Source organism: Canis lupus, chromosome X (assembly GCF_048164855.1).
Source record: "Canis lupus baileyi chromosome X, mCanLup2.hap1, whole genome shotgun sequence".
Lineage (NCBI taxonomy): Eukaryota > Metazoa > Chordata > Mammalia > Carnivora > Canidae > Canis > Canis lupus.
Window position 1 is genome coordinate 39,207,765 of NC_132876.1, and position 21,311 is coordinate 39,229,075.

Here is a 21,311-nt window from a genome sequence, read left to right on the forward strand (position 1 = left end):
CTCCAATCACATAGATGGTAAATGTCAGAGTCAGGATTTCAATGCAGACATATAACCTGTAGGCTGTGCTTTTATCCAGGGATGTAGGTATAAGACCAGTTTTATAAAGCTACATAAAATTTGTTGTGTAAAGTTGCAAGCATCATGAATACATGCAAAAATATTGGACAGAGCCATGACCTAGCAGGTCACTTGGGACCTCCTTATAGACTAACTCCATTCGTTTGTGGCTATTCCCACTTAATCAGTGGTGATTTCTCTACCCAGCATTCAGCCTATATTTTCCAAGCTTAGTTACATGAATACAACAAACTCAGTCTCTATCAAAGGTTCTTTATGTTCTGGCCAGATTATTAAAGATTGTTATTGATTGTCTCCTGCTTTTTTCCCCTATTTTAAGTGCATAGCCTTCCTGCTCCTCTTATCACAGGACGGTACCAATTATCTATACTTTACTTAGGTGTGTGCTTCTCCCATCATCTTTAACAGATTTATTCAATGAGGGATGCCTGGATGGCTCAGCGGTTGAGCGTCTGCCTTTGACTCAGGTCATGATCCCAGGGTTTGGGATCGAGTCCCACGTCAGGCTCCCTGCATGAGCCTGCTTCTCCCTCTGCCTGTGTCTCTGCCTCTCTCTCTCTCTCTCTCTCTCTCTGTCTCTCATGAATAAATAAATAAAATTTTTAAAAAACCAGATTTATTCAACGAACATGTATTCAGCAACTGCTACATGCCAGCCAATGAGGATACTAAGATGGCATCCTTATCCTTTAGAGGTTCATTGTCTAATGAAGAACATGAGTAAATAATTAAAATAGCTGCCATTTTTAATGCTTATGCCAAACACTGTGCCGAGTGCATTATATGCAGTATCTTATGTAATAGAGAAAAGTGGTTAGTTAAGCATGTGGGCTCCAGGATGAGAAGAGTCTTGTGCAAATCCTGCTTTTGCCACTCTCTCCCAGTGTGACCACTGGGTGCTTTAGTTTCTCATCTGAAAAAAAAAAATAAGTGTAACTATTTCACAGGATTATTCTGAGAATCCAACATTACAGGACATGCAAAGCACTTAGCATAGTGCCTGGCACATAATAAGAACACAATAAATGTTAGCAATTAGTATTTATCCTTCCAATAAACTATTTTAGAGATGAGGAAACTTGACGTTTAAAGGCTATTTAAGTTTTCCAAAGTCAAATGGTTAATAAGGGGAGGAGTCTAAAGTTGGCTCTTAGACACTCTCTTTTACTGTTTCAGAGTGCGATACATATGTTTATAGAATCAGGCTAAGGTGCTATGGGAGAACAAAAGAGGAGCATCTAACCCAACCTTTTAGGGAAGGAGGCAGGGCAGGAATAAACAAGAGGTGGGCAGAGAAGAAGATGGGATGAAAGTGGAGGTTAGAAGTTGAGAGCATGGCAGGAGCATTCCACCCAGAGTTAGAAGCTTATGAAATGCGTGATGGAATAAGAAATTGCAAGTCCAGGAAACTGCAGAATGGCCCTGCGAAATACAGGATGACATTACTGCTTTTACCCGATGAGCCTTTCTATTCCAGTTTACACTCCAATTCTTCACTTGTCTGAATTAAGTCCAGAGGGGTAAGCCCTCTCCATAGTCCTTCTACCTTTATAAGATGAACTCTTTATCTCATAGGTGAGACTTTCAGAAAGTGTCCAGAGGACTATAGTTCCTATCTTTGTTCCACTGTGCCCCTCTTAGCTTTGTGATCTATTTGTGAATGGCTCTCAACATGCTCAAGTTTTCCCCTTAACCAGCTGGGACAGATTTGTCTTTCATATATTTAATATCAAGTCTTCTTCAATCTTTGTAGCCTCACTTTGTGCCCCTTCTTGAGCTAGCAAGTTCCCTATGTTTGTTTACTCTCTGCTAAATAAAAAATGGATTATTTTCTTTAAAATCATATCCTTTAAAACTAAAAAGATATTCTTTTGGCATTAGGATTCTGGGGTTTGGTCAACATCCCTTTCCATCCCTGTGATCTGTGATGATTTTATTATGGACCTGGCCACCAGGTCTATAATGCTCTAGAGAGCGGCCCTTTCCCTGTAAATTCAGCTGAGCCTAGAAGCCACAGGGCTTCCTACTGATGTATTACTAGAATGCTCTTATCTACCCCATATGTCAGTCACCCATTTAACCTGGGTGTGCCTTTCAACAAGCCAGCTTCTCCTAGTGGCCAGGCCATATTCTGACATTTTGTGTGCTATATTGAAGGCATTCTCAGTATGAGTTATGAAAACTGAGGAGCAATCTTTCCACCTTTTGTCCCCCTCTCTTGTACAATTATACATATAGGATCTCCCTGACTAGAATATCACCACAGTTGAGGGAAGATTTTAAATGCCTAGACTTTCACTTTTAGGGAATCTTTCTATAAGTCATTGGAACAGCTAGTAGTAGTAAGCTCTACACTCAAGCATTAACCGTTGCAATTTTCATTATTTATGAGGATGGGGGTGGAGGAGTGTAACATCCTCGATTCTGGAAAAACAACCAATGAAGGGAGACCTTGCCAACATATCACTTGTCCTGGTTTGTGGCCTTGTTATCTGTCATGCAATGAACAAATCCTTACTGAATGTTTTCTATATTCGAGGTCATTCCATTCCTATTTGCTGCAGCTCCTTTCTGTTTTTCTGAACCACACTCGCCTTGGCTTCTGCTCTTCAGCTATTGCCTAGCTGCTTGTGCCACTATTGGCCTCCCACCTGCCCTGATTTTAAGTGTACACTACCATGCCCTGGTTGTGCCCTCTTGGTAGAAGCAGACTCCTGAGCACCATATCTCTCCCAGTTTTGACCTTCTTCCTGGCTCTGTAATGCACTGTATTGCCTGGCCCTGACTTTTAGACTCTCCTGGAGAGACACCTGGATGGCTCAGTGGTTAAGCTCTGCCTTTGGCTCAGGGTGTGATCCTGGAGTTCAGGGATCGAATCCCACATCGGGCTCCCTGAGGGGAGCCTGCTTCTCTCTCTCCCTTTGCCTATGTCTCTGCCTCTCTCTGTGTCTCTCATGAATAAATAAATAGAAAAAAAAGACTCTCCTGGAAATTCAGATCCTGTGTTAAGTCTGACTTGCCATATTCTGGTTCTTGTGCCCTGGCCTCTGAACTCCAGGCTCTCATCTGACTTTTGATTCTCAAATGCTTCACCAACCAGTACTTATTTTCATCACACGAAAAGCAAATTTCTTCCTTCTAGGCTAGCTCACAAGCAATGTGTTGCTGGAAAAATCATGGAAGTTACCTATGATGTTGAGAGAAGAGCCATGTGCATGTTGCCTAGGCAGCCTTGAAGGGGGCGCTGTGAGAGTCAGGCCAGTGCAGACAGAACACAACCTTCATCAAAATGACTGACCCCACTGTGCAGCCTACTGGTTGTGTCAATGGGACTGGAGTCTTCTAGACCTGAATCCATTGATAACAATAATAGTTAATACATATTCATTCATTTATTCAACAAGTATTATTGAGTAGTTATCATGTACCAGGTACATAGTAGCTGTATGTCCCTGCCCTCATAGAGCTTACATACTAGTGGGGATGGACAGAAAATGAATATTTAAACAAAAAAAATTACTTCATATAATTTTAGGGAGTTTTAAATGCTACAAAGAAAATTAAATGAGACAATAAGGTAAAAGAAAATTGGTGGAGCCACTTTTGGTAGAGTGACTGAGGAAAGCTTCTCTGAGGAAGTGAGATTTGAGCTGAGACTGCAGTGATGTTAAGGAGACAGTCATTCAAAGGTCTGGGGGAAGACCAATCCCAGAGAGAGGGAAGCTTTAAAACATTACCCCACATACCCCCTAAATGAAGCCAAGAACAAATCCCTAAACCTCTCAAAATATATTGCACTTTAGGGGCACCTGGGTGGCTCAGCAGTTGAGCATCTGCTCTGGGCTCAGGGCATGATCCCGAGGTCCCAGGATCGAGTCCTGCATCAGGCTCCCCGCAGGGAACCTGCTTCTCCCTCTGCCTATGTCTCTGCCTCTCTGTGTCTCTTATGAGTAAATAGATAAAAAAAACTTTATATATAATATATATTGCACTAAAAACAACATATTTTGGATGTGCCTACGAGGCTCATTCAGTTGGGCATCCCACTCTTGATTTTGGCTCAGGTCATGATCCCAGAGTCATGAGATTGAGCCCCACATTGGGCTCTGCACTCAGCAGAGAGTCTGCTTTTCTCCCTTTCTCTCTCTCTCTCTCTCTCTCTCTCCCTCTGTCCCTCCCCCTGCTCACTCTTTCTCTAAAAATATATACATAAATAAATCTTTAAAAAATAAAAAGAACGTATTTTGAGCAATTGAAAAGGGGCATCTAATCTTAAAGTAGCATTTCTTATGTTCTGCCCCTCATCCATGTGCTTGAGAAATAGTTGATTTCTGCCACCCAGAGCTGGCTGCCTTTTATTGCTACCTACACAGATTTCTGAACATAAGGCCAAAGAAACCCTAGACACTGAAAACTTATCATTGCAAAATTGCATATTTGGAGACTAGGAGAGGAAACATAATTTATGGAGCAGTCTAATAAAATAATGCAGTGGTCTGAGGAGGTGAGGTGGAATTGTATTTGTTTTTTTTAAATGATTTTATTTATTTATTCATAGAGACACAGAGAGAGAGAGAGAGAGAGGCAGAGGCACAGGCAGAGGGAGAAGCAAGCAGGGAGCCTGATGTGGGACTCGATCCAGGGTCCCCAGGATCAAACCCCGGGCTGCAGGCGGTGCTAAACTGCTACGCCACCAGGGTTGCCCTGGAATTGTATTTGAATTCTGGCTCAGCACTTAGAGCTGAGTGACCTCTGAATCTTTGCTTCCTCGGCTGTAACAATAAAGGTTTTACAAGAATAATAATGATCATGTATGGAAAAGTGATTAACATGTTTATATATGGTAAGTTCTCAGTAATTGTTAGTTAACATATCATTTAAAATAATCTACACAACATGTTAATTCAAGGATCCCTAAACTCACCCACTGAGCTTAGCACCATGCTGGGCCCTGTCAGAACCACAAAAGAAGTATCAGAAATGTAACTTGTTCACATTCACTCAGCTAGCAAATGACAGAGTTGAGATCTTAACCTAGAACAATCTAACCCAAGCACCATATTCTTAACTACTCATTTACTGCCTTTATGTAATTAGAAAGGTGATAAATCATATGGTCTCAAGATGAAAGAGAAAGTTTGGCAAAGGAAGGAGCCCTTCAAATAAGTCTTAGAAAAGTATAGGCTTTCTGTAGACAAAGAAGAGAAGGAAGGTATTCCAGGTGGAAGAGAAAAGCCTAAGATACAGAAGCAGCAACAAACAAATTAACCCACTTGATTGGGCTGGGTAGGGAAAGAGACCAAAATATGTGACATCACCAGTCTCCCTGTTGGGATGGAAATCTGACAGGCCCCTTATTTAAGCAGATCCATTCACATTTTCTCTTTTCCTTACCTTTCCTAAAGAACTAACTAACCTGTTCGTTGACCTCTTTCAGGCTCTTTGAAACCCTCCAGTCACTCTTCTGGTCTGTATTCGGCCTTTTAAATCTCTATGTTACCAATGTGAAGGCCAGACACGAGTTCACAGAGTTTGTGGGAGCTACCATGTTTGGGACATACAATGTCATCTCCCTAGTAGTGCTGCTGAACATGCTGATTGCCATGATGAACAACTCCTACCAGCTTATTGCCGTGAGTAGCTTTGCTTTACAAGGGTGATTACTTGACTTCAGGAGTGGTCACATTGGCCTGGAGCCCACTGGAAGCTCAATGAAGCAGTGTGTTTGCATGGAGTATTTTACATTAGCTTTCCCAGTTGTTAGAGTGAATTATTTCTTTCAAAGGCAACTTGGTTTGCACTCTTAGTCCACTGAATCTCAGTAATCTTGAAGAGGAGGTTTTAGTTAATAAGACTTTCTGGTAGCCTGTTAAATAATATGTTTAAAACTGTGAGTCCACTTTCTTGCCTTAGAAAGAATTCGGAAGGTGTGAGCACAGTTTGGCTATAACGTGTCACTCCACTAATCTCCAGGGTGGATTGAGTGGTTCTCTAGGTAAGGAGGGTCTTATCTCCTTCTTCACTGCAAACATGTCCTTCACAAAACTGAGCATTCCATTGCCAAAGACAACTTTTCAGAGAGTGACTATTTTTTCATCAAGGATATATGAGGGACACCTGGGTGGCTCAGTGGTTAAGTGTCTGCCTTCGGCTCAGGGTGTAATCCTGGAGTTCCAGGATCGAGTCCCACACCGGGCTCCCTGCATGAGTCTGCTTTTCCCTCTGCCTATGTCTCTGCCTCTCATAAATAAATAAATAAATAAATAAATAAATAAATAAATAAATAATTTTTTTAAAGAAAGGATATATGAGAAATTGCACTCCATTGTGAGACATGCTTAAGTAGAGTCAATCACTGAATCTTTTCTTGACCATCATGCTACAATTGGGATCAGCAATAAATGAGAAATGGTAAAGGTATAGGATATGAGAATGGTCCAGGCCCTGCTCTGGTTTTTGATGCCAAAATAAATATCTACTCTTAGCTTATTTTCTTATGACCTACCTATCATATTTTAAAATGGAGTATTAGGAGTTTTGACTATCTGAACTCTATCTGAGTTCCTGTTTAGTTGGGTATCAGTGGATTTGGATGTTTAGTTCATAATAAGATGCTAGATCACTTCCATGGGTCTATCTGTTGCTGTAAGTTTTTGATATAACACAGAAGACAGATGAAAAGACCCGACTCTTGTCTTCCTTCATAGATGCTATTTCTCAGATTTGATCTACCACTGAGGAATCATTTAGCTTACAGAAAAACAGCTTAAGTTATTGGTTATATGAATATAAGTATACTGGGACGCCTGAGTGGCTCAATGGTTGAGCATCTATCTGCCTTTGGCTCAGGACGTGATCCCGGGGTCTGGGATCGAGTCCACATCAGCTCCCTGGGGGGATCCTGCTTCTCCCTTTGCCTGTATCTGTCTCTGCCCCCCCCCCTCTCTCTCTCTGAGTTTCTCATGAATAAATACATACATACATACGTACATACATATAAATATATACATAAATATACACACATATTTTTACATACATATATATATACCCACATATTGTCCATATTTCATAAATATTACTGGTGATAGTGACCATCTGTGATCCATTTCGATTAAGGACGAGGACCAAAGCGGAATGGGTTTATGTTGCAGCAGGAGGCTTTTGAGCTTTCTATTTGGAAAAATTTCCTAACCATAGATAGCAATGAAATATATTCCCCTAGGTAGGTTTGTAGAATTTCTCTCACTGGACAGTTTAAAGAAATTAGAACGTAAAAATATCCATTAGGATGGGTTAGGTCTTAGGTGCCTCCGGGGGGACATATAGTGAAAAAATATATTAGGGACTCTAGTTCTAGTCCTGTCATTTATAACTGTGATCTTGAGTAACTTACTTTCCCTTTGTTGGCTTGATTTTCTTCCAAAAAGTAAGAGGGTTAAAATGGTCTTTATTGAGATATAATTGACATATAGCATTCAATAAGCTTAAGGTGTACAATGTGATGATTTGATACACATATATATTGCAAAATGTTTATCATAATAAGGTTAGTTAACACATCCATCACCTCACATAAATGACCTTTTTTTTTTGGTCAGAACATTTAAGATAGCAACTTTCAAGTATATGCTATAACACTGTTAACACTGTTAACTAGAGTCACCATGCTGGGCCTTATGTTCCTAGAACTTACTCAACTTCTAACTGTAAATTTGTACCCTTTGACCAACATTCCCCATTTCCCCCAACTCTGAGCTCGTGGCAGCTACCATTCTACTCTCTGTCTCTCTGAGTTTGCCTTTTTGATTCCACATGTAACTGAGATCAGCCAATATTGGTCTTCTTCTGCCCGACTTATTTGTCTTAGCATAATACCCTCCATTTTCATCCATCCAGGAAAACCTTCTTTCTCATGGCTGAATAATATTCTGTTGTCCATATATATACCATATTTTCTTTATCCATTTGTCTGTCAAGGGACAGTTAGGTTGTTTCTATGTCTGGTCTATTCTGAACAATGCCACAGTGGGCATGGGAGTGCAGATATTTTTTTCAAGATAGTAGTTGCATCTTCTTTGGATATACACCCAAAAGTAGGATTGCTGAAGCATCCTTCATGGCACTTCTATTTTTAATTGTTTTGAGGACCCTCCATACTGTTTTCCATAGCAGCTGCACCAATTTCCATTCTCACCAATAGTGCACCTTAGCTTCCTTTTCTTCACATTTGCACTACAATTGCTACCTCTTATCTTTTTGATAATAGCCATTCTAACAGCTGTGACATGATAGCTCATGCTGGTTTTGACTTCCATTTCCCTCATGATTACCTATGCTGAGCAATTTTTCATGCACCTGTTGGCCATTTGTATGTCTGATACAGTGATCTTTAAAATCCCTGTCAGCTCTGACATCCTGTGAGTCTGGGTGTCTAGATGAAGAGGCCAAGCTCACAAGGCCCCTTCTAGCTCTGAAATGCTGTCCATCTGCTGCTTTTGAAATGGAATATCATTCAATTTTATACTTTTCTCTCTCTCTTAATAGTTCAAACCCAACCAGACCAAGAACTCTGGAATGATCTATGCTTACTACAAGTCTGTCTGTATAAAGGGGACAGGCCTAAAATCCCAGGGGGTTATTTTTCCACTCCTATGCCTAGCATTTCCTTACCCTGCCAAAGATGGCAATATTCATGCCGAGGCACTTGTCATTTTCTCCCTGGGTGTCTTGCAGCTGATTGCCCCTAATGGCAGTGGAAAAGAAATAGATTTTCTTGTCACCTAATACAGGGCTGTGGTGTCTCCCACTGAGCTCAGTGACATTTTGCTAGGAAGGGTGGAAATAGTCAACTCCTGCTCTCTTGTCACCACCCACTGGTAGCAAGTTGTGTTTTAATGCCACCTACTGTTGTACCCGAAGAAAACACCTTAGCTTGAAGAAAAAGCTTGGGGGTGGAGAGGTGAGGGTTTGCTGGAATATGGCCTGAATAGGGTCTACACCATCCCATACCTATGGACTCATGGCCAACCACTCTGAATGCCATCTCCTACTTTGGGATCTTCTGGTAATGTGTCTTTATCATTTGGAACTGGATCCAGTGAGATCCTGATATTGGGCAATCTGATTCCAATAATATCTGGATTAAAAACAGTAAAAACCAGCAATTAGATTTTATTCCACTTGCAACATCTCCACTTCAGTAGTCAATGCAGTTTTTAGAAGGCCCTGATATATCAGGAGGAAATGCTATAGCAAGGGAAGCCACTGAAGACAAATCTCTCCTACTTCAAAAGGTAACAACAGGCTGACTCAGTCTAAGTGGAGACTCAGTTGTTGACAAGCTTTACTGGGGATGTGTTTAAGTGTATATTCTAGGACAGAGCTCAGGAACAGCAGGTAATAGGATCCCTTGAAGGGTCAACCTCTTTCTCGATGCTCTGTGCAGGATGCAGAGCTGCTGGTGGAGTAGATATGTGGCTCTCGAGAAATTCATATTTCTGTGCCAGAGGAAGCACCACTGCAGTCACAGATAGTCAGTTTTAAGATATGGGGAAGCAAGGATCACTCCAGGCCTGTGCTCTGTGGTCCCAGCCAGCATCATCTAGTGAAGCTGGCCATATTTTATATTAATATTGTTTGTGATTAGCATTGATTTACTCTTCTTCCTTTATCCTTCTATCTCTCCCAAGCTGCTTATTTCTCTCTGTGACACTTCTTCCAACACATCCACCTTGTTGCTGCTGTTCCTCATATGTATGTCTAGTTCCATCAAGTGAAGCTGCCCTTGATACCATTTTAATCAAATTCACCTTTATGAAAACAGTAGGTGGGAGGGACAGACCAGCTCCACAAAAACCCACTTACCTTAGGCCCTATTCCTACCTCCAACTCACCTACAAGGGGCATCTCTTTTGCCTGAGACTGATCCTCACAAAACATGAAACTTCTAATGATCTGTGTGATATAGCCTCGTTTGGCAAGTTACTAAGAACCCTCAGCTTCTCTGGCTTCTGAGGAGTGTTCACTATAAAGTTGAGATTAAGTAAATAGCACTTGCCTCACTGAGCCACATCTGCTGCAAGACTTGGGGAGAGCCCAAATACATAGAATTGATTATCTCCCTTGGGGTGGCAGCATTTGGAGGCTCAGATAATGGATGAACTCTCCAACTGCAAAAGACAGTTATGCCCATGAAGACATTCATCAAAACAATCCCAGCACTGCAAAGACAGTAAACAAGGCTGGAAGGGGCCACTGCATACCCAGGAGTTCCAAGGGGGGCAAGTGGTCTTCCTGCCCACACCCAATCACTCAGAGACAATCTCAGATTTCCAAAGCACAGAGAAGTCAACAACTCACACACCACACTATGATTTGTAACCCACTAGCCAGGCAGATAACCAACTGCTAAACACTGGTATGGCACCTAGTTGTGAAGACTGAAATTGAAATATCTCCATACCAGTTGGTAAATAGCTGCCACTCCAGCTGTTCCCTCTGGGATGCCCATGGATGACTTCACAATCCAGCAGGTGAAAGTTGATGCCTGGAATAGCAGGTATTTTCCATGCCTCTGTTCCAGTGCTGTCGCTGGCATACACTCTGATGGGTCGGTTTCTTAAACAGTCTGAATGTCATAGTCATCGTGGTAGGCAGAACACTAAAATGCTCCCCTAAGATTTCCTGCCCTAATCGTCAGGACCGTGAAGATGATGAGATGGCACAATTGTGATTATGTTGCATACATGGCAGGAGAGTTTTACTTACGTAATTAAGGTCACTAATCAGGGAGATTATCCAGATAGGCCTAATCTAATCATGCCAGTCCTTTAAAAGTAGAATTTTCTTCAGCTGGTAACAAAAGAAGTCAGAGATTCAAAGCATGAGGTGGATTTGCTGTGCCATTGCTTGATGATGGAGGGAAGCATGTGGTAAGAAATTCAGGTGGTCTCTAGGAAATGAGCACAGCCCCCAGCTGACAGCCTGTAAGGAAGTGGGGACCTCAGTCCTACAACCACGAGGAAATGAATTCCATCAACAACATAAATGAACTTGGAAGCATATTCTTCTCCAGATCCTCTAGATAAGAGCTAAGCCACACCGACACTCTGATTTCAGCCTCAGGAAGGCCACTGTGAGTGGAGTGGAGTACACAAATCAGAGAGAAGTAGGAGATGATGTCAGAAAGGTAATGAGGGTCAATAAGAGGTTGTGTCAGGCCTGAGAGACCTTTGTAAAGACTTTGGTCTCTACTCTGAGTGAAATTGGGAGCCATGCGAGGGTCTTGGAGGTACATGATCTGACTTGCACTTTAATAAGAATATGCTGATTGAGGGGCACCTGGGTATCTGCCTTTGGCTCAGGTCCTGATCCCAGGGTTCTGGGAATCGAGTCCCATGTTGGGCTCCTTGCTCAACAGGGAGCCTGCTTCTTCCTCTCCTTCTGTCCCTCCCCCTGTTCGTGCTCTCTCTGTCTCAAATAAAGAAATAAAATCTTTTTTAAAAAAAAGAGTATGCTGATTGAGAAAAGACAGAATTGTTGCACCAGCCAAGACCAGTTATGAGATCATTGCATTAACCAAAAATAAGAGCTGATCGTGGCTTAGAATAGCGTGGTCATGATGGGCACGATGAAAAATGGTCAGATTCTAGGTATATTTCAAAGCTACATCCAATTCTGATGGATCAGATGTGGAGTACGAGCAAAAGAGAGGAGTCCAGGATGACACCAAGACTCTGGGCCTGAGTAACTGGCAGGGTGGAGTGTTCCCTTACTGTGAGGCAGAAGTGTGGTAAAGGAGGAGGCTTAACATGGAGGACAGAGATCCAGAATTAAGTTTTAGACATACGGAGTTGGAAATGCCTGTTAGACATCTGAATGGAGATGTCAGGTAGGCAGTGGTCTACAGGTCTAGCAGAGAGGTCCAAGCTGCAGACAGAGATTTGGGAGTCACTAGCATGTGCATGGTATTGAAAGCCATGGGATTTGGTGAGATCACTAAGGGAGTGAGTATGGATACAAAAGAGAAGAGGTCCAAAAGTGAGGCATTCTAATGCATAGAGGTTGGAAAGACAGGACAGATCGCCCAAGGAGATTAAGAACAACCAGAGAGGTAGGAGAAAAATAAGGATAGTGCACTATATTATAATACTGTATTATCCCCAGGATATGGATAATATCATATGCTAAAGAGTGGTAGATCCGGGATTTGAATTGAGGTAGTCTGACCCCAGCATTCTTGAACTGCTACCCTATCACACAGACCTTGAGACCAGGAAGCACCTGGACTGCACTTTCACTGCTAAGTCCCCAGCACACCTTTTCTCCTTCCCTAGCTACATCACAATTCTGAACCACCAATCTCCTTGTCCTACCAGTTCCAATAACTAAAGGTTCCATTAGCATAGGAACCTCAAACACTTTATCAACACACCTGTATCCCTCTTTTACCTCTCAAGAATGGCTTCATCAGAAAACAGAAGAAAACATAAACCTTGCCAGCTTTCAGTCCCCTAAAGCAATCTGAACTATGGAAGCTATAAGTCTAAGGAAGAGTAGAGCCTCTTTCCAGGTGAAGGAGCGTCTTGATTCAACCTATAGAAATGTTATGATATTGGAGCAGAGCCATTTCAAATTTTAATAACTGTCTCTTTCCTTTGGGATACCCTCAAGCAATCTAGATATTAATTTTTCTCATTGTAGCTTGTGCTTTTCCCTACTGCCAAACCACTCCCTGGAATCCCATCTGGGATTACTACATCTCACTAACAAGAAAGCAAACATTCAGAACCACAGAGGACATTTTAATAGTGCCTCCACTTTGGGTAACGTGGGACCTATGCAAACCTGCTAGTAATCCCCTATCAGTGAACAACCTACATTTCCTGGTAGGTTCTGAGAAATACACGAGGGCTTGGTGCTGTAAGTGATATGAAGGTAAAGACACAGTTAATGGGTTTAGGGGGCTTAAAGTCTAGTTCAGAGGGAGAAGTCAGACATGAGTAAAATAGCAATAGTATTATCACAATAGATAATAATAGTGATTATAGAGAGAATGGGCGTAGAAGTCAGACTGCCTGGATTTGAGATCTGGACTGCCATTTAGTGTTCTTTGGGGCAACTTGACCTCTTTCTGCCTCATATGACTTCTCTGTACAATAAGGATGATAATTAGGCTTTTATCTGCTGACTCTGATCCATCCTCTGTCCATTTCCTACTCTGCTCTGTATCAAGGGAACTATTTTCCCCACCATCTGCCGCCCTTTGGCTTCTGGGTAGGTTTGACCAACCCAAAGATAAGAAGAAAGAAGAAGCTCATATATTTCTTCTGCACCCCAAGCCCCCTTTTTTTGTGGTACTTCCAAGCAGCAGCTGTATTTCCCATGGGACTCACCTCCAGCTACCACAGGCATCCCAAGCCTCCTTGGACCTAATTTTTGCAAGGCATCCCCATCTTGGCTCTAGGTCCCACCAGATAGCCCCAGTCTCTGCGCCCTGGTAACACCACTCACCACCTCCCAGTTGTCCCTCGAACTCTAGGGAGAAGAGCAGCTTCCTGTTGTTGCTGAATTGACAACTCTCTGAGTTGTCTCACTGTCCCGTTTGGCTCCTTAGCTTTTCCATCATTGACATCCTAATCCCTTTTTGAAATTTTCTGCTTGAAAGACCTAGAGAGATTTCCATTTGTCTGGCTATACCCCATCTCTCGGTACCTCTCTGATTAAGTTATTGGTGGGGTTGATTTAGGACAGGCAGACAGGGCTGAGACCTCAAGGTCAAATCAGAATAAACAGAAAAGTGGGGATAGCTTTCAGATCTCATTTCTGGGAGGGAAGTAGTATGCCAGTAAGGATCGGTCTGGTGTTGATCGAAGGCAATCAGGGTGTAGGAGCTGGTCTCATTCTTTTCTGCCTTCTATTCTTTGATATCTCATGAAAGTATCCTCAAATGGGAATAATGTCCTCCCTGCGCCAACAGGGAGTATGCCCCAGCAATGAAAAAGAAGCACGTAGGCAAATCATATCTCTAGGAGCTGGATGACAAAGTTCAGAGCCTGGAGCACCTGGGTGGCTCAGTGATTGAGCATCTGCCTTTGACTCAGGGTGTGATCTGGGGTCCTGGGATGGAGTCCTGTATCAAGCTCCCCCCAGGGAGCCTGCTTCTCCCTCTGCCTATATCTCTGCCTCTGTGTGTGTGTGTGTGTCTCATGAATAAATAAATACAATCTTAAAAAAAAAACCCAAAGTTCAGAGCCTGCCTTTAGAATAATAATTTTAAAAGATGGGGGTCTGCTCTTGTGGCCTTTTCATATCTCCATTCTGAGCCTTCATACTGCTGTCTCCCTTGTTTAGCACAGTACCCTGGGCTAACTGCCTTGCCTGACTAATAAGCATGCAATGAATATCTAACATAAACAGTCTTTATTAATGTTATAAACAGGCACTCATCTGTTTTCAATTTATTATCATCATAACTGCTATCAATGATAACTACCATTTATTGAGCATTTATTATATTCCAGACACTATACAAAGCACTCTTCCTACATATTTTCTCATTAAATTTTTACAACTTTATGAGGCAGGTACTATTATAAATTCAATTTTATAGGTGAGGAAACTGAGGCACAGAGCTCAAAGTGACTTTTCCAAGGGCACACTCTTAATAATGGCACTGGCAGGTGTGTGTAACCCAAAGTAATCACCTTTCCTGCCTGCATTCCAACCCCTGCAAGACTCAAATGAACACACCCTACCCCCTCACTTCCCCTCCCCTCCCCCAACATTGGAATCACTCAGCGTTTTCTTTCCACTCGGTTTACTGACGGTCTCCTGACTTCTAGCCAGAGGGATATCCTCTAAGGGTCTTTTCCTTGGTTCTAGAGACTACAGGCCTTCCATTTACCTCAGCTGAGATTCTCTGCCCCCCACCCCTAACACACACACACACACACACACACACACACACACACACACACACTGGCTCTTTTTCTCCTTCATTGTGCCTGTGAGCACTTCAAACTTCCAGTTTCTTCTCAGCTCTGCCCTGAATACTGCCAGCCTCCTCAATGAACAATCACACAATCCACCTGAGATCATCACACCCACAGAGGGTAAAAAGTTCAATGCTGGCAAGCTCACTGGCTTGACAAGAATTCCTCATTCAACTTACACATCCTGCCTTAGGACTTCTCATGTTGTCCTTCCCAGAGGGCTCCTGCAGGCCAAAAGCCTCTCTTGAAAGTATATTCCCACAAGCAAGTGGACTACCTATCCACCCTCCAGGTTCAGGGAAGTTTCGAGAGAGGAGCATATCCTCTGCTAACACTGCAGGGGGAGCCAAAGGCAGACTTTTCAGACCTCGACCTCTGCCTCTTGCTTGGGCCAGGCCTGCCCCCTGCTGGTCTAACACAGAACTGGATTTCTCGAGCCCTTGGCATCAAGGCCCATTCATGATTTTGTCAGCCAGTGGTCCTGAGAGCCGCAGCTGCTGAGAATGAGAGCTCTCCACCTCAAAATGCTGAGGGCGTCCTTTGGCAGGTCTCTGTTGAGCGGCAGTCTGTGCTTCCAACAGCAGCAGGAGCCTCTAATGCCTGCTGTGACCTGGTAATGATTTTGGTCACTGACAAAGATGCAAGGGGGACCGGAAGAAGACAATGAAGGGAAATGGCTTTCCTTCCCCCGCCCCACCCCGTCTCGCTGGGCCAAAAGGCAATCAATAGGGCAGATGGCTGCACTGTTCCTCTGCATCCCAGAATCTCCTGTCCTGGATGTTCATCAAGAACATCACTAGTTGTCATGGTGACTCTATCCCGAGTGACTCAAACAAAACAAGACGTGACAGGAAGAGCTTAATGCCCAAAGCATCCTTTTGTTTACCTGCTGGGTGGTGGCGTTTACTACTTCACCCATTCATTTGACAATAAATATCCCTTGGACGAGATATGATAAATCAAGAGATAAATAAAGGAAGGATAAATTAAATAGACGAATACATTTAACAAATATTTATTGAGAGACTGCAACATACTACACTATGTTCTTGTCACTGGGGATACAATAGGTGGCAGATGAATAGGACAGACCCCTGCTCTCACTGGTCTACGTAGACTCATGGAGCATTTTTACATGTCACAATTTGCATTTCATTTTTTACTTGAAGACTGCCCTAACCTTTTCAGGGTCATGGACTGCTTTGATCATCTGTTGACCATGGACAGGAAAAATGCACAGATAAGCATACATGATCCAACTTGGCAGAAAAATCTCAGAGGGTTCACAAACATCCTCCCACTCCTCCAGAAATCCCTCACCTTAAGACCTGTCCTCAGCATGAGAATCTGTTTTAAGCTGTTAGGAGGCCACTGTCTCAGGGTAAATGAGTCCGGTCCCTTCCTGAGATCAGGTGTGCATACAGGGCCAAGCAAGTGAGAAAGACCATGAGGGAACTGTACCTTCCCCAGAGGACTGGGGAGGAGACAATAACAAGGAAAAGGGATTAGAGGCACAGAAGAACAATGTCACCATCATCATGACTTTGCACAGGATCAGGTCTGTGGCAACAGTCACCAAGCCAAAGGTGCCTTCAGCCACTCTATAAAATCACAACTATCAATGGACAATCTGTGTTCATAAAAATGACTGTGTTTGTATTTCATTTTTTAAAGAGATTTTATTGATTTGTTTGGGGGAGAGAGGGAGAGGGAGCACAAGCAGGGAGAGCAGCAGGGAGAGGGAGAAGCAGGCTCCCCGCTGAGCAGGGATTCCGACACAGTGTGTGATCCCAGGACCCTGGGATCATGACCCAAGCCAAAGGCAGGTGCCCTGCCACCCAGGTGCCCTGTGTTTGTATTTCAAATGATTTCAGATCTGAGACTCGGGAAGAACCGTTCCTTGTGGAAGACCTGGCCTCCTTCTGGACTGGTCTCTGAATGTCCTTTTCATAGGCTACAAATCATATTTGTGGACAAGTCAAATGCCCACGGTCCAAAAGTCGTTGTTGGGCCATGGAGTTCTTTGTGGCTTCTACTGGTTCCCATTATTATTGTTCTGGGCACCAGGGGTCAGTTGACTGGAAAGCGAAGTGGTGCAAATGATCTTTGATTTCTGAGCAGCTGAGGTTTAGAAACGAAATGTGAGCTCTGATCAAGCCCCAAGTCTGGCTTCAGCTATTTCTCCCTCTGCTCCTTCCTACACCACTCATACTCTCTCTTAAATAAATAAATAACATCTTTAAAAAAAAAAGAAGAAATGTGGCCTAGAGAGTTAAAAGTAAAGCCCTGCTAAGTGAGGCCAATCGGGACAGACAAGTAGATTTTCCCATGCCCACGGGATCAGGCTCATCTCTTTCTTCGGCCCCGGGCTCAGAAATGGCAGGCCCTGACTGGCTTGGTCTTGGTTATTTTTGAAAACTGCAGGGGGAGCTCTGCAAACCACAGCTTGCACCACCATCTCATTGCTTCTGTCCTCTGAAGGGAAAAGGTCCTCATCCTCCCCACATGAAAGATACAGGTAGGCAGAACAATCTGTGTCTCCTTGGCTGAAGGGCTCACTTTACATTTCTGGAGACCCCCAGAAATGGTGACAGACAGTTCAGTCAGCTGCAGGATCACCACATCTGCTGTGAATGGTGCCACCAGAATTGTGCAGTGTACGACCTACACGGCTGAATGCCAGAGCCCTGCAAAAGGTCTCTTCTGAAGCACAAAAAGCTGAAGGAAACAAGTGGAAAGGAAACCTGTGTTGGCAGAGGCCTGGCCAAGTGTGTAGTGGGATCTGTTTTCAAAATCTTGGAGCCTGAGCAGCATGCTCTGTCTCTGTACTTTTCACAGGTACCTTTCTGACACACAGGAATAAACCTGCTGCTTATTATGAAGTCCCACCCTGTGCAATTCCCAAAGAGACAGTACAGTGTAGCACCTTAGTGGTTAAGAGCTTGGATCCTGGGGAGCCTGGGTGGCTCAGTGGGTTAAGCGGCGGCCTTCAGCTCAGGTCATGATCCCAGGGTCCTGGGATCAAGCCATACACGGTTGGGCTCCCCTCTTGGCAGGGAGTCTGCTTCTCCCTCCCCACCCCGCCCATCGCTTGTGCTCTCTCTCTCTCTCTTTTTTAAAGATTTTGGTTTTTTTTTATTCATGAGAGACACAGTGAGAGAGAGAGAGGCAGAGACACAGGCAGAGGGAGAAGAAGGCTCCATGGGAGCCCAATGTGGGACTCGATCCCGGGGCTCCAGGATCATGTCTTGAGCTGAAGGCAGGCACTAAACCGTTGAGCCACCCAGGGACTCTCTCTCTCTCTCTCAAATAAATAAATAAATAAATAAATAAATAAATAAATAAATAAAATCTTAAACAAGAGCTTGGGTCCTAGCATCAACCCAACCCAGGCTGGAATTGTGCTCCGCCAGTTTCTAGCTGTATGTTCCTAGACATGTTTCTTCACATTGGTGAGCCTTATTTATAAGTAAATAGTAAAACAATCTACCTCAGTAGGCTGTGGTAAAGATCAAATAAGATGATATGCTTGAAAAATATTACTGATGGTCCCTTCACTGATATATCTGCCTTTGGCCTACAATGAATTCTTTGTACAAAAATCTGTTGTAGGGTACATGGGTGGCTCAGTCGGTTTAAGTGGCTGACTCTTGGTTTCAGCTCAGGTCACGATCTCAGGGTCATGAGATCGAGCCCCAGATCAGACTCCATGCTGGGTGTAGTGTCTGCTTGAGATTCTTTCCCTCTCCCTCTGCCCCTCCCACTGCTCACTCTCTCACTCTTTAAAACAAAGAATCTGTTGTCCACCCAATCTGTGCTAGTCTCTAGGGCTGCAATAGCAAATAAGACAAACGTCTCTAACCTCAATGGGCTTTCCTTCTAATGAGGAGCCTAAGAATAAGTAACTAGGGAGAAGTCCATTAAAGTGAGTTGTGATTACGGGTGCAAGAGAACACAGCAGAGTGCTGTGAGGTAGAATACCGAAGAAGCCTACTCTAAATCGGTTCTTCAAGGCAAGTCTCTCCGAGGATGTGAGATTTGAGCTGAGAATGGACAAATGAGAATAAGCCAGCTCTATTTCCCTGACTAGTAAAAAATATAATTAAAACATAAACAGAAAAAAATTTTCCCCAAATCCCTCCTCTTTTACCCTGATCATTATATCTTGAGTCATTCTATGGAGACTCTTGGAGAAGTAAAGCCTTTAACTGCCAATTTAATTGGGGATGTGAAAGGGGGCCTAAGGAGCCCCCTGGGTACTGGTGGGCCCAAACCCAAGGCTCAGGAAGGCTATCAGGAGAGTAAGGAGCAGGGAATGAGGACACAAGAAGGTCAGGTTACTCAGAGCTTCAGATGGGGATTGGGTGTGGCAGGATGTTACAGATGTTTCCAGACATTATCTGACTGAATCTTGTCTGAGCATGATCCCCAGAGATAGTAAGTGAAAAAAGTAAGTGGCAGATCTGAGTGGAGGCAAGGTCAGAGGACGCAGTTTCTAGATCTGCTTTGCCACTAACTATATGCGTGACCCTCAAGAAGTAATTTCTCCCTCCAGACCCCATTCACCACATACAACATCACAACAAGTGTACTGCCAACTGCACAGGGTGGGTCTGAGAATCAAAAGAGAAAATGTCAAAGTGCCTGGAAAAGCGTAAAGCTCTAGACAAATGAAGTCTGGCTGTCTGATGTCTTTTTCCCAGGAGCAAGCTAAAGGTGAAACACTTGGCATTTTATTTTCTGGCCCCTCGTGTTTGAAACTGGCAAGAAAGCACTTACATAGAGAAGACAGTGGCTCTAGAAAGTGCTAAGAGGGTCTCCATGCCATGATGGCCAGCACACCTTGTCAGGATATCGGGGGTCCAGGATGTTGGCTCCATCAACTGAGCTCAGTAGGACCTGAGAGTCCAATTAGAGCTTATTTGCTTTGAGGACCACCTGAGATTTCACGAGAACAATTTTTGCAGTGATAAACTGGAGGCCTAGAGGAAGTAACATAGCTTGTTTCCAAGTCTCAACTATGATCTACATATTTCATGTATTACCCAGAGGCTTGTACAGTGCTGTTCCTCAGGCAAAATTTACCTATGCTGGGGCACCTGGGTGGCTTAGTCAGCTGAGCATCTGCCTCGTGATCTCAGCCCAGGTCTTGATCTCATAGTTGTGAGTTCAGGCCCAGCATGGATCCTACTTAAAAAACAACAACCACAAACTCACCTAGGCTGTGTGCTACTCCACTGAGGCCCACCTCTCTTACATAACAACTGAGAGGGGTAGGTGTCTACTGGAAAAGAACCACATTTTTAATCTCCAGCATCCAGTTATGCTGAGTGTCCCTCTTGTTTCTTCCCCTGCCCCACCCTCACCCCACCCTTGGGTAGGACAGGGAGGAAGAAGAGGAAGATCACTGAAACAGGCAAGATGACAACAGAGGTTGTCTGACAAGAGAGTAAGGGACTGCAATCCCACTGGTTGATTTCACAAGAATTTAGGAACTTAAAGCTGCCCAAATGTCATTGTGAACCTCAGATAGTAGATGATTTCTTTGAAAGCAGCAGAGTGGGTCAGAGGTGGATCACCGAGGAGGGATTTCCAGTGATACAGTGCTCTCACAAACTTGTTTGCCACTTTTCCTGCCATGTCCCTTGAAATCAGAGAGAGAAACATAACAGTCTATTGTTTGGGACCCTGTACTGTTTTTACAAGTGTGCTTCTGTTCCATTTACTAAATGGAAGCTAAATAAAACCCAGTGATGCTTGTGAGGACCTCAAAGGACCATTTTAGAAGGTGGAAAGTAGATCCTTCTGCAGTCTCAGGGACCTAGTGCACCGAATCAATTTACAGCTGTTATTGTTGTTGTTGTTGTTGTTTTTCCTGCCATTTTCATTGTCCTCAGTGAAATATATTTAAATATTTTAAATTATTTTACAAATTTTAAATTTTTAGATTTATGTGCAATCTTAAAAAATAAAACTCAAAGGGAAGCCCAGGTGGCTCAGTGGTTTAGCACCTGCCTTCAGCCCAGGGCGTGATCCTGAAGTCCTGGGATGGAGTCCCACATTGGGCTCCCTGCATGGAGCCTGCTTCTCCCTCTGCCTATGTCTCTGCCTCTCTCTCTCTCTCTCTGTGTCTCTCATGAATAAATAAATAAAATCTTTAAAAATAAAAAAATAATAAAACTCAAAAAAAAACTCATAGAAAAAGAGATCAGATCTGTGGTCACTGGAGGGAAAATT

The 21,311-nt window shown here is 43.4% G+C and overlaps 1 protein-coding gene across 1 annotated transcript in view; it reads left to right on the forward strand.

Annotated features, from left to right (window-relative positions):
- TRPC5 (transient receptor potential cation channel subfamily C member 5) overlaps positions 1 to 21,311 on the forward strand; it is a 173,262-nt gene that overhangs the window by 128,728 nt on the left and 23,223 nt on the right. Inside the window, exon 7 of the mRNA XM_072817756.1 lies at positions 5,519 to 5,714. Within this exon, the coding sequence (XP_072673857.1) occupies positions 5,519 to 5,714 (196 nt within the window). The remainder of the gene's footprint in view (positions 1 to 5,518; positions 5,715 to 21,311) is intronic.